General features: G+C 38.1%; 1 protein-coding gene across 1 annotated transcript in view; it reads right to left on the bottom strand.

Moving 5' to 3' along the window:
- The window catches only part of LOC123718344 (ankyrin repeat and zinc finger domain-containing protein 1-like), a 51,398-nt gene that overhangs the window by 13,675 nt on the left and 20,153 nt on the right, over positions 1 to 17,570 (bottom strand). Inside the window, 1 exon segment of the mRNA XM_045674760.1 lies at positions 17,384 to 17,391. Coding sequence (XP_045530716.1) covers positions 17,384 to 17,391 — 8 coding nt within the window.

Genomic DNA, 17,570 nt, shown 5'->3' on the forward strand with positions numbered 1-17,570 from the left:
AGTTGCTCTGTAGACTGAGTGCTTTAATGGTATCGCTATCGCGTTCTTGAGCTTCTGCAAGTAGATTGTAGTCGATCGGCGATGGACAGGTGATTGCTTCGACATGTGATAATGCATCTGCGGCTGCATTTTGAGATCCACTGACGTGTCGTATATCAGTGGTAAATTCGCTGATATAAAGTAGCTGTCGGGTGCGTCTCGGTGATTCGCTGTTTGTATTTGTTTTTGTGTAAGCGAAAGTTAGCGGCTTGTGGTCGGTGAATATAATTATTTGTCGTCCCTCGAACATTTTGCGGAAATGTTTGACAGCCATGTAGATGGCGAGTAGCTCTCGATCGTAGGTACTGTAGCGAGTCTGTGCGTCGGTGAATTTCTTCGAGAAATAGCCGAGTGGTTGCCATGAGTTGTTGATAAATTGGTTGAGTGCGGCACCAGCTGTTTTGTCGCTAGCGTCGCTGAATATAGCAAGTGTCGCCTGGTGAGACGGATGAGCAAGTAAAGCGGCGTTTTTTATGCTCTCTTTACATGCTTCATAAGCTTGCGTTGATTCAGTGGTCCAGTCGATCTTAGTTTTGTTACGCTTTTTGACGTTGTGCAGGTAGGTATTTAACGGCGCTTGAATGGTGGCGGCATCTTTGATATTTTCACGGTAAAAGTTTATCATACCGAGAAAACGTCGTAGTTCTTCTACGGTTTGTGGTTTTGGAAAATCTGTAATAGCTTGTACCTTCTCTTGGGGTGGCTGTATTCCTTCCGCTGTGACTTGGTGACCGAGGAATTTCACAGTTGGCTGGCCGAAAACACATTTTGATGGGTTGATGGTGATGCCGTATTCTTCTAGTCGCTGTTATACGATGCGTAGATGTTTTCGGTGCTCTTCCTCGTCGATTGATGCTATGAGTAGATCATCAACGAAAGGAAATACGAAGTCGAGTTCACGCAGTACTTCGTGAATAAAGCGTTGGAAAGTCTGTCCGGCGTTCTTTAGACCAGGACACATGCGCGGAAACTCGAAAAGACCAAAAGGTGTGATGATGGCGGTTTTCTCCACATCTTGCTCGCTGACTGGCAGTTGTTGGTACGCGCGATTGAGGTCGAGTGTGGAGAAAATTTTCTTCCCTGCGAGTTGGTATGTGAAGTCACGTATACGTGGTATGGAATACCGATCGGGCTTGGTTATGGCGTTGAGTCTTCGGTAATCGCCACACCCGCGTAGGTCTCCATTCTTCTTTGGCACGATGTGAAGAGGTGATGCCCAAGGGCTTTTGCTTGGTCTGCATAACCCTTGATCGATCATGTTTTGGAATTCCTTCCTGACCATTTCGTAACGATGCGGTGCAATGGGGCGTGGCTTGCAGTGAAGGGGCGGTCCATTTGTTTCAATGAAGTGTTCAACGGAATGTTTGGGACTAAGCTTCATTGAAGTGATTCTGGTTGTGCCTGGGAAATCTGCTAGAATGCTGTGGTAATTTTGCTCAATGTCAATACTACGAACTGTAGGTATGTCTGCAGTACTGAGTTGAGCGTTTGTTACCAGTTTTGTTTTCCCGTCGATCAGTCTTCTGTTTTTTACGTCGACAATGAGGTGGTGGTGGTGCAAGAAATCTGCTCCCAGGATTGCCTTAGACACATCTGCTACGACGAATTTCCATGTATATGGTCTTCGGAGGTTAAGATCGAGTTGGAGTGACTTCTCTCCGTATGTTGGAATGACCGTGTTGTTGGCGGCGTAGAGTTGAAATGGCAGTGGTTTTTCACGTGAGCCTTTTGTCTTTGGTAGCACGGAGATATTGGCTCCTGTGTCGACCAAAAAGGTGAGTTTCATTACCCTGTCGGTAACGAAAAGGCGGTGTGATGATTCGGTAACGCCGGTTCCCGCCGCGGCCAGCGTTACTTTTAGTTTTCCGACTGGTTTATGGGCTTGAAACTGCATGGTGGTGTGCATTTCTTCGCGTCCATACCGTAGCGATGATGGTAATAGCAGTACGGCATTGGGGATTTTTTCCGGCTTCGATCTTCCATCTGCGACTCTCGTCGGTTTTCGTTTCGATTTGTTGATGCGTTCCGCGAGCGTGATTGTGAATGTGAATGGTAGCGAGAACGACTGTTGCGGTAGTTGTCGCCGTTGACGTCGACGTTGTACTCGTAGCTCGGCAACTTCCAAAGACAACCTCCTTATTTCACCGATGAGGGTGTCGATGGTTGGTTGTTCTGGAATTGGCACACGGAGTGACAGTGAGATACCGGAGACTTCTTGGCTCGACGGATGTGATGAAACTTGACGCTCTGCACCGGAATTTTCTGTGTTCGTCATCTTCAATTTTCTTGGTGTTCTTCTCGGGGTCACCACTTTAGGGTAGTTTTACTTTAGGTTGTTTGGTCCTTATTTGGTTAAAATAAAACTTCCTAATAATTCGTTGAGAAGAGGTGAAGATGGAATGTGGAATGTCTTTAAAAACTGTAGATTTATATACAAAAATTATCCTACCTGGCCACTAGTGGTAAACGTGTGGTACCAAGATGCGAAGGGTGCGTAGACAATAAAAATCGAGGTCCTTTTTGTTGCGCGCAACCGTCGAAGGGTACGAACGTGTTCTTCTCAGAACAGTTCGACATCGTGGTCTAACGGTAACGCAATTAACTGTTCTTTTCAGAACAAATTATTGTTTCATGACGACACGTACTAATCACCTACAGTTTCAAATCAATCATTAAATATCCATGAGCTTCTATAATAGCATCGGTATATGAATCTTCAATAAATTCTTCCGGTGAAACTTGTCTAGCTAGAAATCGTATTTGTGTTTTGTCACGGGGATTTTTAAAATAAATAATATAACTTGAATTAAGTGAAATGTCGCGCTGTCCTCTTCCTTGATGAAATAAATTTTGGGTTATGTAAAAAACACTCAAATTTCTATGGTGACTACCTTTTGTAAATATATCTAATAATAATATAAAATAATTTGGATTTTTACCATCAAACATATGCAATTCCGGTAGTCCTTGGTGGTAATTTACTCCGGGTATATTATATAGCGGCTGCATTTCATCATAACACCATGTTATTTCTAAAAAAATCTCATTACATATACTACTTTTATGCTTAATGAAATTTACAACAAAGTTAGATTTTCCACACCCACTAGGTCCTGCTACGATGGCAGCAAAGGGATGAATAAAATGAATCATTATTTTTTGACTTCTGTCTTCTTCAGGGAAAGGAATAAAACTAAGTTGATATTTTAAAAACAATTTATTTATATGAAATATACAAAAAATGTAAGTGTTATATGACAATATTAATGTATACGTTTATACATTATACATGTACAAAACAAATTTATTTTACATAAAAATTTACAATTTGTTATATTTACAATAATGATTAACTTAATTACATACTATTGATTTGGTAATGACCTATAGGTAACGTATCGATTTTGTTTCGTAAAATGTACCGCTTAGTGTCATTAAAAGATAAACACACCTTATTTATTTCCTGTGTAAAAATTGTATGTTTTAATGATCTAAACCGATACATTTTACAATACTGTACGTTTTTATTACACAAACACGACTTATAATTATCCAACGTTAATTTTTATTGACACATTTGTTAACACCCTTCGCCTTAGTAATAATTTTATCATCTACCTGTAATTCATACATTTTTGATCGCAAACCCACAAATTCTGTAAAGATTTTACCACAATTTTCATCTTTAAAATAACCTAATTTTTTCTTATTTACTTGAGGAAAATTAAAAACATTGTTTGGATCATAATCTGATGTATCGAAATGTGTACAAATGTCTAGCTTTATATCATTATAAAAGTTACTAATAAATATTTGATAAATGAGACTGTTAGTATCTGTATACAGTAGTTTCAGATTTGAAGTAAATTTCTCTTTCATGTAATTATAGTGGAAATCATACATCAGCGTTTTAGATATATCTAATATACAAAATCCGAGAATTAATTTTATTTTGTTTAATTGAATTGCAACAAGACTATCAGAAAATATTGAAACACTGTGAAAATGTGGTTGAGCAATTGGATCCCCAGCTCCCAATACTCTGCCCCTATTTTCCCAGTGGGTTAACAGTTTAACGTTAACTCGTTTCTCAATATATTCCATAGTCTTACCAAAAACAGCGATGTTCATGAGTTTATAGAAATCTTTCTCAAAATCGGAATTAGCTCGAGTTCTTAATTGTGTATTAAGGTCTATATATTTCTTTAACCATGGACTCTGCTTAAATTTTAATATTCTATAAACTTTCCATAATTTTAAACCCATTTTCAAACATTGAATTAAATTTCGATAGTGAATAATATATTTGGATTTATTTTTTAAGTTTGGAATCAATCTAATTTCCTTAGCGTCCCCAACTGGTATATTTTCTGGACAAAGAGGTAAATCTGAATGTTTATCATGTAAATCCACCGGATACTCCAGATCTACTTCTAAGATAAAACCTATATCCGATGAACAACTAACATTAATATCTGTATCAACACTAACCCACTCAAAACCACCTGTAGGTAGATATTGTGACATTGCCCAACCATATAGATTATTGGCATCGAAATACATTAAGAATGACTCTTTATCTTTCGCATTATAGTCAGACATGTAAACATTATTTGCTTTTGCATAGCGAGTGCTACATTGCGAAACACCACCACGAATTCCTGATTTAATAAAAGCAATCATATCTATATCAGAAAGTAATTCAATTTCTGTTTTAGTATGTTTTAACATAGCATCCCAACTTAATCCAGGTGCTGTATAGTAATGAGCCGGGTCTAAATCGTACGTTTTAATGCAAACACACCTAAAATTTTCAAAAATATCTGCTAACAATAAAACATCAGTTTTTAAATAAAGATTTGAATAATCCAACATATTTTTATAATTAAAATGATTCCAAACATCTTTGGCATGGTTGTAATCTTCATTAGAAATAATGGAATCTGTAAGAGTACTGTAAAAGTGTGGAAGATCTGGAAGTTGATTGTAGTTTAAAGTATCAAAATCTTTAATGAATTCATATGGAAATACACCTTTTTTAGTCAGCCGTTTAAAGTCTTCTGAATTCGGAAAGCATTTTGATAATTCATTAAAATTATTCTTTGTTAAATTTTTTGACGACATTTTTGACCTGTGTCGACACAGGAGCCAATATCTCCGTGCTACCAAAGACTAAAGGCTCACGTGAAAAACCACTGCCATTTCAACTCTACGCCGCCAATTATTGACATTGAGCAAAATTACCACAGCATACTAGCAGATTTCCCAGGCACAACCAGAATCACTTCAATGAAGCTTAGTCCCAAACATTCCGTTGAACACTTCATTGAAACAAATGGACCGCCCCTTCACTGCAAGCCACGCCCCATTGCACCGCATCGTTACGAAATGGTCAGGAAGGAATTCCAAAACATGATCGATCAAGGGTTATGCAGACCAAGCAAAAGCCCTTGGGCATCACCTCTTCACGTCGTGCCAAAGAAGAATGGAGACCTACGCGTGTGTGGCGATTACCGAAGGCTCAACGCCATAACCAAGCCCGATCGGTATCCCATACCACGCATACGTGACTTCACATACCAACTCGCAGGGAAGAAAATTTTCTCCACACTCGACCTCAATCGCGCGTACCAACAACTGCCAGTCAGCGAGCAAGATGTGGAGAAAACCGCCATCATCACACCTTTTGGTCTTTTCGAGTTTCCGCGCATGTGTCCTGGTCTAAAGAACGCCGGACAGACTTTCCAACGCTTTATTCATGAAGTACTGCGCGAACTCGACTTCGTATTCCCTTTCGTTGATGATCTACTCATAGCATCAATCGACGAGGAAGAGCACCGAAAACATCTACGCATCGTATTACAGCGACTAGAAGAATACGGCATCACCATCAACCCATCAAAATGTGTTTTCGGCCAGCCAACTGTGAAATTCCTCGGTCACCAAGTCACAGCGGAAGGAATACAGCCACCCCAAGAGAAGGTACAAGCTATTACAGACTTTCCAAAACCACAAACCGTAGAAGAACTACGACGTTTTCTCGGTATGATAAACTTTTACCGTGAAAATATCAAAGATGCCGCCACCATACAAGCGCCGTTAAATACCTACCTGCACAACGTCAAGAAGCGTGACAAAACTAAGATCGACTGGACCACTGAATCAACGCAAGCTTATGAAGCATGTAAAGAGAGCATAAAAAACGCCGCTTTACTTGCTCATTCGTCTCACCAGGCGACACTTTCTATATTCAGCGACGCTAGCGACAAAACAGCTGGTGCCGCACTCAAGCAATTTAACAACAACTCATGGCAACCACTCGGCTATTTCTCGAAGAAATTCACCGATGCACAGACTCGCTACAGTACCTACGATCGAGAGCTACTCGCCGTCTACATGGCTGTCAAACATTTCCGCAAAATGTTCGAGGGACGACAAATAATTATATTCACCGACCACAAGCCGCTAACTTTCGCTTACACAAAAACAAATACAAACAGCGAATCACCGAGACGCACCCGACAGCTACTTTATATCAGCGAATTTACCACTGATATACGACACGTCAGTGGATCTCAAAATGCAGCCGCAGATGCATTATCACATGTCGAAGCAATCACCTGTCCATCGCCGATCGACTACAATCTACTTGCAGAAGCTCAAGAACGCGATAGCGATACCATTAAAGCACTCAGTCTACAGAGCAACTTATGTTTCAAGAAAGTCAACCTGCCCGTCTCAAATATCAAATTACACTGCGAAACTTCAACCTCACAGTTACGTCCGTACCTACCAGAAGAATACCGACGTACCGCATTCAACGCAGTACATAACGTTAGCCACCCTGGAATCAAGACTACGAGAAAATTAATTACGCAACGTTACTTCTGGCCCTCAATGAACGCAGACGTCGGCAAGTGGGCAAAAGTATGCCTACAGTGTCAGCGCGCCAAAATACAACGCCACACATCAAGTCGATTATCAATTTTTTCACCAACCGAACGATTCGAACACGTTCACATTGATATCGTTGGTCCGCTACCTACCGCGGCCAGCGGTCATCGATACCTCGTGACAATGATCGACAGAGCAACAAGATGGCCCGAAGCATACCCATTATGCGAAATATCAGCTGAAGACGTCGCTAAAGCGGTATACGAAGGTTGGATTTCCCGTTTCGGTTGTCCTATAACAATAACAACGGACCAAGGACGCCAATTCGAAAGCAGAGTATTTGCATCTCTTTCTCGCTTACTCGGGATCGAAAAAACGCGTACAACTTCATACCACGCACAGTGTAACGGTATCATCGAACGATGGCACCGTGTCCTTAAAGCCGCATTAAAGGCAAGACTACAGACCGCAAGAAGCTGGATCAACGAGCTACCAACCGTCCTACTCGGATTACGCGCCGCTATGCGAAGTTACACCGGCGTAAGCGCCGCCCAACTTACCTACGGATGCAACATATGCTTACCCGGTGATTTCTTATCAACGACCCGCAATGACGTCATCATGGACTCTGGCTACATCGATCAGCTGCGCGACGCAATACGTAACTTGCAACCAATGCCGAGTCAACCACACAGCAACACAAAACCCATATTCGTTCACCGCGACCTGCAAACATGTGAATACGTATTCGTACTGTTATATATTTAAAGCCTTAGAGACCACCCTATGTCAACTTCTATTTTAGCAAGCTGGCATTCTCCTATTCAACTGCCATGAGCATTATCTTTCAGCTAAAGTTAGTCCCACTTTACGATTTAAACCGAGCAGTTGTCTTTCTAAATCTATATTTCTAAATAAATCCTTTGTGTAAAGATAATCCTTTTTTTTAAAAACTCTAAATCCGGGACGTCGTATAACATTGGTGGCAGCTCAAGGGATTTTTTTTAAAAAATCCTCGGTACGCCTCAGTTTGGCAGTCGCGACTAACGAGTGATTACAAAAGTGAATATTTCTGTGAATAACTAGATTTTCCTATTCGCTGTGAATTCTGAAATTGTTTTGTAAAGAAACATCCGCCGTCTCCGCCCTATACATCAAAGATGTTCATCAGTAAAACTGCAGCATCCCTGTAAGTCTTCAAAAATCCTATATATTCGTATTTCAGTGTGTTGTGTGAAAACAATTAGTGAAGTTTAAAGTGCTAAAAATAGAAAGGTTGTTTTATAAAATTACAATCTCATAATTGGTTACAATACCAATTAGAAATCAGTGCATCGCCTAATCAGTTCTCAGTAACGCTAGCCGTCGTCGCGTCGTTATCAGTATTGTTTTGTCTAAGCCATATCCTACGTGACAATGCCTAAGGAAGATGTTATTGTACGCGAGTCTAAGAATAGGTCAGCCACAGACGTTGATTTAAATATACTAATTAAATTCATAAATAAATTTGATGGTAACCGCGAAAAATTAAGTGCATTTTTAAATAATTGTAGAAATGCGGTAGAACTTGCTATTCAGAACCAACGGGACATTTTACTAAAATGTATTGTAAGTCAATTAGAAGGACGCGCAGAAACAGCTTGTTGTGTAAAAGAATTTGAGAATTGGCACCAGCTTGAAGACTTCTTAAAATCTCAATTTGGTGATAAAAAGCACTGCTGCATGCTGCGCTGCTTTCTGATTTACAAGAATGTCGTCAATTAGGCAACGAAACGGTCAACCAGTTTGCATTACGAATAGAGTCTTGCTTATCAAAATTATTATCCGAAATTAATATAACTATCCCTACTAAGAAAAAGGACGAACTGGCAGGCCGCGTCGCAGCTATGAAAGACTTAGCGTTACACACGTTTGTAGTCGGCCTAAATCCAAGATTGTCTACTGTAGTTCGATGCCGTGACCCTGAATCTTTGAACGACGCCATTAATTTCGCTACTTCGGAAAAAAAGATTATCAATGCTTTGACACGACGAAACACTAATTACGCCCAAACTCCAAATACTCAGAATCAGGCGCGATTCCGCCCATCTCACTCATCATATCCACCAAATAGATCAGCTTTACAATATGGCACTAATAATAATACAACATCTGCCGCGTTTAGGCCCTCTAATCCTATAGTGTGCCGATATTGCAAGGCTCCAGGTCATACTATTGAAGGTTGTCGCAAACGAGAATAAAATAATAGGAAATTTGGAAACAATCAAAATTCAAGCTACAACCGCACAAACCCTACTACTTCCTTTCAAAATCGGAACCAACCGATTCATGCAATAGCTTCTTATGAAGATTATGGTGTCGATGAGACAGATAATCCTTTAAACGAATAAAGGACTCCCGACGGTGTCTCCCGAGTCTGAAATTTCAACGTCCTCTATTGCTATATCCAAATGACACCTCAAATTCTATATCCTATTACAATTCCAAGGTCACACAACAGGGTAACCAGCCCCAAAATAAAGACCATATTAATATTTCTAAATCCAAGGTCACACAACAGGGTAACCAGCCCCAAAACGAAGACCATATTCTTATTTCTAAATCCAAGGTCACACAGCAGGGTAACCAGCCCCAAAACGAAGACCATATTCTCATTTCTAAATCCAAGGTCACACAGCAGGGTAACCAGCCCCAAAACGAAGACCATATTCTCATTTCTAAATCCAAGTTCACACAGCAGGGTAACCAGCCCCAAAACGAAGACCATGCTCCTATTTCTAAATCGAAGGTCACACAGCAGGGTAGTCAAACTCATAGTGGTAGCAACGTTAATAAATCAATTTCAAAATCCTCTGTACCACATAACCCTAAATTTAACAATGGTGCAATAAATTCCCAACAAAGGACATATGCATCTATAGTATCTGGCACTCTAAAATATATGCCTGCCATATCTCCTCTTACAAGATCCATGGTCGATACCCCAAACACCACGCCTGAGATTTTTTTTTTTTTTTTATATACATGTGTCTTTACTACGACATCATGGAACATTACGATCTAGCCTAATTTAAGACTAATAAGTAATTTAAGTCTAACCTAATTTACTAAAAAGGATTGTAATAAGTAAGTGTCCAATAACGCTACTTATAGTCTCTATTAAAGGGAAGACACTCTGTTCTTGTGTTTTCATTTTTTCATTCACTGTTTAGCACTTAATATTAAAGTACACTAACACTAATTCACTAGTTCAAATGGTTTTATCCTTTTCAATCTTCTCACTAGGTCAGTGGTATCAAGGAGTTGAACAGCCTCGACATTCACGTGATGGTGGAGCCTATGTTCGTGTGCTCCAGCAGCCTTTTTTATTAATGTGGTGACGTCCTCTACATTAAGGTCCCGATGGAGGTCGTAATTGCGAATGTACCAGGGAGCATTGACTATTCCCCTGAGCACTTTGTTTTGGAATCGTTGGATTACTTGGATATTACTATTACTGGTACAGCCCCACAGCTGGCAACCATAAGTCCATACAGGTGTCAGGACTTGTTTGTAGATCAATAATTTATTTTGTACTGATAACGTGGAATGCCTTCCGAGCAACCAGTACAATTTAGAGTAACGGAGATCCAACTCTTCGCGTTTCTTTTTAACATGGACCTTCCATCGGAGTTTGGTGTCTAGCGTCATACCTAGGTACTTAGCTGAATTTTGGAACGGCACTTTGACGTTATCAATATATACTGGCAGGTAATTTGATGTTTTGTTGGAAAAGTTTATGTGAACTGATTTAGACTGATTTAGTTTTATCCGCCATTTTTTGGTCCACAAGCCAACAATATTTATGGCTTTTTGTAATTTTACTACCGCTTCCTTTTCAGTAGTCGCCGTAGACATGATAGCAGTATCATCGGCAAAGGTCGCGATAACGTTATCTTTTAGATCAGGAATATCGTATGTGTATAAGAGGTACAGGACCGGACCTAATACACTCCCTTGCGGCACCCCAGCTTTTATTTCTTTTAGTTCTGAATAATCATCATCTTGTCGTACTCTAAACATTATTTGTGTTAAATATGACTCAAGGATATTTGAAAATTGACGAGGCAGTAATTTCCTTAATTTATGAACAAGTCCTCGATGCCACACTTTATCAAATGCTTGAGCTACATCCAGAAAGACAGTGGAGCAGACTTTTTGTTCTTCTGCCTTCTTTTAACGCCTGAGATAAAAACAATATATATAACAAAATACATAACGTTACTTCAAATCCATCCGAAAAATACTTACCCTTTGTGGAAGTTCAAACCTCTGTATCTACCAAACTACTTAAGCTCCTTGTTGATAGTGGTGCATCTATTAGCCTTATAAAGAAATCATCTATTCAAAACATGCCTGAAATAGACGAACACACTATAACATTTTCAGGAATTGGAACTGCAGATAAACCAATGAGGTCATTTGGACGTATGCCTATCGAATTCAACTCTCTGAAGTATCGATTTCACATTATTGATAACATAAATTTTCCTTACGATGGTATAAATGGAAACGATGTCCTATCAGACAACTACTCAAACATTGATTTTAAGAATGAATCGCTTATGATTAGTCAAGTTGAACTTGCTTTAAAATTTAATGAACCAATATATACTATTGCTCCCCGAACTGAAACCATCATAGAATGCTCGGTACTTAATCCAGAAATAGGTGAAGGCTTGATGGTAGATCAAAATCCCGTCTACTCAATTCTAATTGCTAACTGCATTGTCAAGGTGAAACCTAATTCTAGAATAAACATTTCTGTTGTAAATATCTCTGAATCTCCAATTACGTTAAACTCAAACTTAAAATTAAAACTTACGCCCTTGGAAAATAAAGAAAATCACCAAATATTCAATATATCTCATACAATCCCCAACAATGCCGTTAACAGAACTGAGCAGGTCTTAGACCTTTTAAGAGTCACTCACCTTAATAACGAAGAACGAGAATCATTATTTAATCTTTGCGCTGAATTTTCGGATATATTCCACCTCCCTGAAGATTCTCTGACTTGTACTAATGCTCTCGAGCACCAGATACCAACTTCTTCCTCTGTACCCATTAATACAAAATCATATCGATTTCCTGAAGTGCATAAACAAGAGGAGGATTGTGCATGAACAACAATCAGATTAATAAAATGCTTAATGAAGGAATTATCAAACCGTCAACTTCTCCATGGTCATCTCCGATCTGGATAGTTCCAAAAAAGCTCGATGCTTCTGGTCAGCGTAAATGGCGCATTGTTATCGACTATCGCCGATTAAATGATATCACTATTGGAGATTCTTACCCTATTCCTAATATTTCAGAAATTTTAGACCAATTGGGTAAATGTAAATATTTTAGTACACTCGACTTAGCTTCCGGCTTTCATCAAATTAAAATGTCTGAAGCTGACGCTCCCAAAACTGCTTTTTCCATCCCACAAGGACACTTCGAATTTGCGCGGATGCCGTTTGGGCTCAAAAATGCCCCTTCCACGTTTCAGATGAATTCCGCTCTATCAGGCCTGCAAGGGCTGCAATGCTTTGTCTATTTAGTAATCTACTCATTTGATCTCCAAAAACATATGAAAAACCTCTCAAATGTCTTTGACATACTCCGACAGTTTAATCTCAAACTTCAGCCAGATAAATGCGAATTTCTGCGCAAAGAAGTTTCTTATCTCGGTCACATAATAACTGACGAAGGTGTCAAGCCGAATCCCGAAAAAACCAGAGCAGTCCAAGATTTTCCCCAACCCAAATGTCCTAAAGACATTAAATCCTTCATGGGGTTAGTGTCCTACTATCGTCGTTTTATACCTAACCTGTCTAAAATTGCTAAACCCCTTACAAACCTCTTAAAGAAGGATGGTCCGTTCATGTGGCAACATGAACAACAGTTAGCCTCTGAAATTCTTAAAAATAGCTTGATCTCCGCACCTATACTTGCTTACCCTGATTTTAACCAACCATTCAATCTCACATGCGACGCATCTAACTATGCAATCTCCGCTATCTTGTCACAAGGGCCTATAGGAAAAGACCGCCCCATCGCTTTTGCGTCTAGAACACTATCTAAAGCCGAAAGTAACTACAGTGTTACCGAAAAGGAATGCTTGGCTATCATATGGGGAACTAAAACCTTTAGACCATACCTGTATGGTAACAAATTTACAATTTTCACAGACCATAAACCACTCAAATGGTTATTTAATTGTAAGGATCCTGGATCCAAGCTTGTAAGGTGGCGTTTAAAACTCGAAGAGTTCGACTACAACATTGAATATAAGAAGGGAAAAATCAATAGTAACGCCGACGCTCTGTCTCGATTTCCCGTCAATCCAATTATCAAAGATCAGACTGATTCTCAACGAGTAATACCGTCTTCAAGTGAGAATGATCCACTTCCCTTTAGTCCTCTTACAATAGATGATCTAGGTATCCAACTCCCTTCGACATCCAATGCTGATAGTGACAGCCTACCCAATATCGATCTTTTAGAAAACGATGAAATGTTGATTTCTACTACTAGCCCTGAGAATGAGACCAACTCACCTTCACAAAACCCTTCACGCTTTTCACCTCTTCAAGGCATTTCAAATTCTAACACTGACTACAACGACTTCCTGAAAACTTTCTCAAACAAAAATGAAAACTTCAACACTCATATAAAGGAACACAATGAAAGTCTCCTTAAGAGTAATTCTAAAGCCATCTTAATCCCAGTATCAATCGACTTCGATGAATCAAATCCATATCTCCAAGACATTCTGTCCACACTACCCGACTCTGCCAATATCCTAAATTCAGAAAGAGAACTACATTCGTTTCAAAAAATCGAAAATAAAAACAAGATATACTATCTTTTCTAGTCTACTATTTCGACGACTGTACATATCCAGATATATTCAAAACTCTCAAAACAGCCCGAGACGATATCTTGCTTTCCGCGAACATTGGAGAAATAGCCATATCTGACTTTAAAAGTCTCTTCGAACAACATTCCTTTGTTAAAATATATGGCATGCTTATGTACTTATTTAATAATACTAACATAACAGTAAATATACACCATAATACCATCCTATATCCTGTTCCTTCCGAGATCACTAAAATCCTTCAAGAAAACCATGATATCCCGATTGCAGGACATCTGGGCTCAAATAGGATGTATAATAGAATCAAAGAACGATATTACTGGAAGAATATGCGTACAGATATAGAAAATTATATACAAAACTGTAAATTATGTCAATCAAACAAAGCACTGAGGAAGATCAACCAATCACCCATGCAAATCACGACTACCGCTACACGCCCATTTGAAAGAATTAGTCTCGACATAGTTGGCCCTTTGCCTGAAGCTGGATTTCAAAAACTTAAATTCATACTTACTCTTCAGGATGATTTAACCAAGTTTTCCATTTCATACCCAATATCAAACGCTACAGCAGAAGAAACCTGCGAAGGTTTAGTTCACTTTATTTCCCTATTTGGTATCCCTAAAACCATATTAACAGACCAAGGAACTAATTTCACTGCCGAATTATTTAAACGCACATGCGAATTTTTAAAGATTAAACAAATTTGGTCATCACCTTACCACCCTCAAACGCAAGGCGCTTTAGAAAGAAGCCATTCAACTTTAAAGGAATATTTAAAATCTTACGTAAATGAAAATCAGACAAACTGGCATAAGTTCGTATATACCGCCATGTTAACCTATAATAGTAGTGTCCACACAACGACTAAATTCACTCCATACGAACTTGTTTTCGGCCACAAGCCATATATCCCTGACTCAATATTTGAATCATGCCCTGACGTTACATATCCAGAGTATATTAAAATGCTCCATCACCGATTAAAAATTTCTCGAGAAAAGGCTTTGGAAAATATCAAAACATCCAAAGAAAGATCAAAAACCTACTATGATAAACACACGCGGCCTACACAGTATAAAGTAGGTGACTATGTTTATTTAAAAAATCACGTCAGGCTGCGCAAGGCCCTTTCGCCAATTTGGAAAGGTCCCTATAAAATCGTTAAAGTCCACGATAATAATACTTTACACCTTTTAATAAATCGACGTCATGTTAAACATCATTTTGATGAAGTAAAACCAGCTCACGAGATCTAATTTAAATTTTATTTTATAAATGTTTTTATTTTTATTATATACATATACTTTGTATATCAAATATTATTATCAAATTTTATTGTTGTATTTTACTTTTTTATAAGTAACATTATTTTAATCCTTTTAATAGTATTATAACACTTTCACATATTTTCCAGGGTCATCGCATTTCTCTGCAATGTCACCCTAGGTGAAACTGAAAATCAGTATGTCAAAAATATAGTGAAAGGTCCTGGGATCTTCTTCGACCCTGTTGGCACACTAAAGATAATAAACGACCAATTCCATATTGTAATTCCCGTAGAGATCATTCCCATAAAAAATCATATAATGGACATAAATAAAGTGTTCAATAACGTTCAGTCTTATTGTCAGAGAAGCGAATTAATTAGTGTTTCGCAATGTCATAACTTATTGCAACCTTTAGAAGCAATCCTTAAAGATCTCCAACGTGACTTTAATGCCGTTTCACATCTAGTATCCGATAATTACATTTCGAAAAGATCCGCATGGTTTTCGGAATAGGCACTGTATTTAAACACATATTCGGTACCTTGACCGAAGATGATGCGAAGACCTATGAAGACGCTATTAAAACCCTTTATGAAAATGATAAAAAAGATTTCAGGAACATTGAATAAAACCGTAATTGCTTCCCAATCTGCCATTTCCAATATAAATCAATCCTTACATGAAATGAACCTTAATCAAGCAAAATTGAATGGTGTCGTCAAAGAATTAGCGTCTACGGTATCCAATATAACAAATGCTTTTAATGAGGTTTATTTTAGGAATAATTTTTATAACATTTTAAATATTTTGCAATCAAATTTACTGACTTTATCATTTAAGGTGGAAGACTTAATTAATTCCATTTTACTCATTAAAAGTAACACCTTGCATCCTTCAGTTCTAACCCCAAACCAATTGTACAATGATATTGTAAATCATTTTAAGTTACTCCCTAAGTACAGAGATTTTCCTGTAATGATATAAGGAATATTCATATTCTAATTAATATAGCCGATTTAACTTGTTACTATTTTAACAAAAAATTAATGTTTATTGTAAAGATTCCACTTGTAACCTTAGAACATTTTAATATCTATAAAACTGTGCCATTGCCTATTCCACATACGGAGGGTAATTTAAATTATTTCGCTATGATCCTCCCTTCGGAACAATTTTTAGCCTTGAGCACAGATAAACTATCTTATATCTATCTCAAAGATTTAAATGATTGTAAAAGCATACTTACCTATACTTACCTTTGTGAAATAACCGATGTCTACGCAGTACTTAATAACCCTTCATGTGAAATCGAAATAATTAATAAAGCCTTAACTACCCTTCCAGAAAATTGTCCTGTTAAAGTCATGTTTGGTGATTTAGATATTTGGCATAAGCTAAATAATAACAAATGGATATTTGTACAATCAAAGTCCACTAAATTGTCTATTGAATGTAATCAAAATGTATCTGAGTTAGTTATATCCGGTACAGGTGTACTAAATTTACCAATAGATTGTGTGGGTTTTCATAAAAACCTTAAGTTGGTGACTAAAGTGTATCCTAAAACATATGTCCCCGCTGTATCCTCGAATTTTGATATTATTGACGATGATTGTTGTAAAAGTGTAAACAAATTAAGTAATAACTTATCTATTCCAAAAATCAATATTATTAACCTTGATAATTTAAAATCAATTAAAGCTATTTCAGACATGTCAATGAAGGATCTAAATGAGATCAAGAATCCTAATAATTTTAATAATCATGTTAGCTTTCCTATTTTAAGTATTTTCTCTGTAATCCTAGTTTTTAGTTTTGTTTTTGTATATTTTTATAAGAAAGGCAAATGTTCGAGAAAACTCCAAGTTTCCAATAATATCCCGGTTGAGCAACATAATAATCTAGAAAACCAGAGTAATCCTTCAGTAGCCCGCTTGCGAGTTTGTTAAATATTAAGGAAACTTACAAATAAACCGTAAGTTTCCTAATAACGAGGGGGTTGTTATATATTTAAAACCTTAGAGACCACCCTATGTCAACTTCTATTTTAGCAAGCTGGCATTCTCCTATTCAACTGCCATGAGCATTATCTTTCAGCTAAAGTTAGTCCCACTTTACGATTCAAACCGAGCAGTTGTCTTTCTAAATCTATATTTCTAAATAAATCCTTTGTGTAAAGATAATCCTTTTTTTTAAAACTCTAAATCCGGGACGTCGTATAACAGTACGCGTAGACGCCGTAAAGAAGCCATTACAAGCACCTTACGACGGACCCTATCGCGTGCTGAAACGAGACAGAAAGATATTCACGCTGCAGTTACCTAACCGTGAAATGAATATCTCTATCGACAGACTCAAACCTGCCTACACTATCGCCGAGCAAGATGTGCCTACTGATACAACAACGAGTACCTGCAACAAGCAAAACACATCAAGTGCGAGCGAACTACATG

The sequence above is a fragment of the Pieris brassicae genome, chromosome W, assembly GCF_905147105.1.
Source record: "Pieris brassicae chromosome W, ilPieBrab1.1, whole genome shotgun sequence".
Taxonomy (NCBI): domain Eukaryota; kingdom Metazoa; phylum Arthropoda; class Insecta; order Lepidoptera; family Pieridae; genus Pieris; species Pieris brassicae.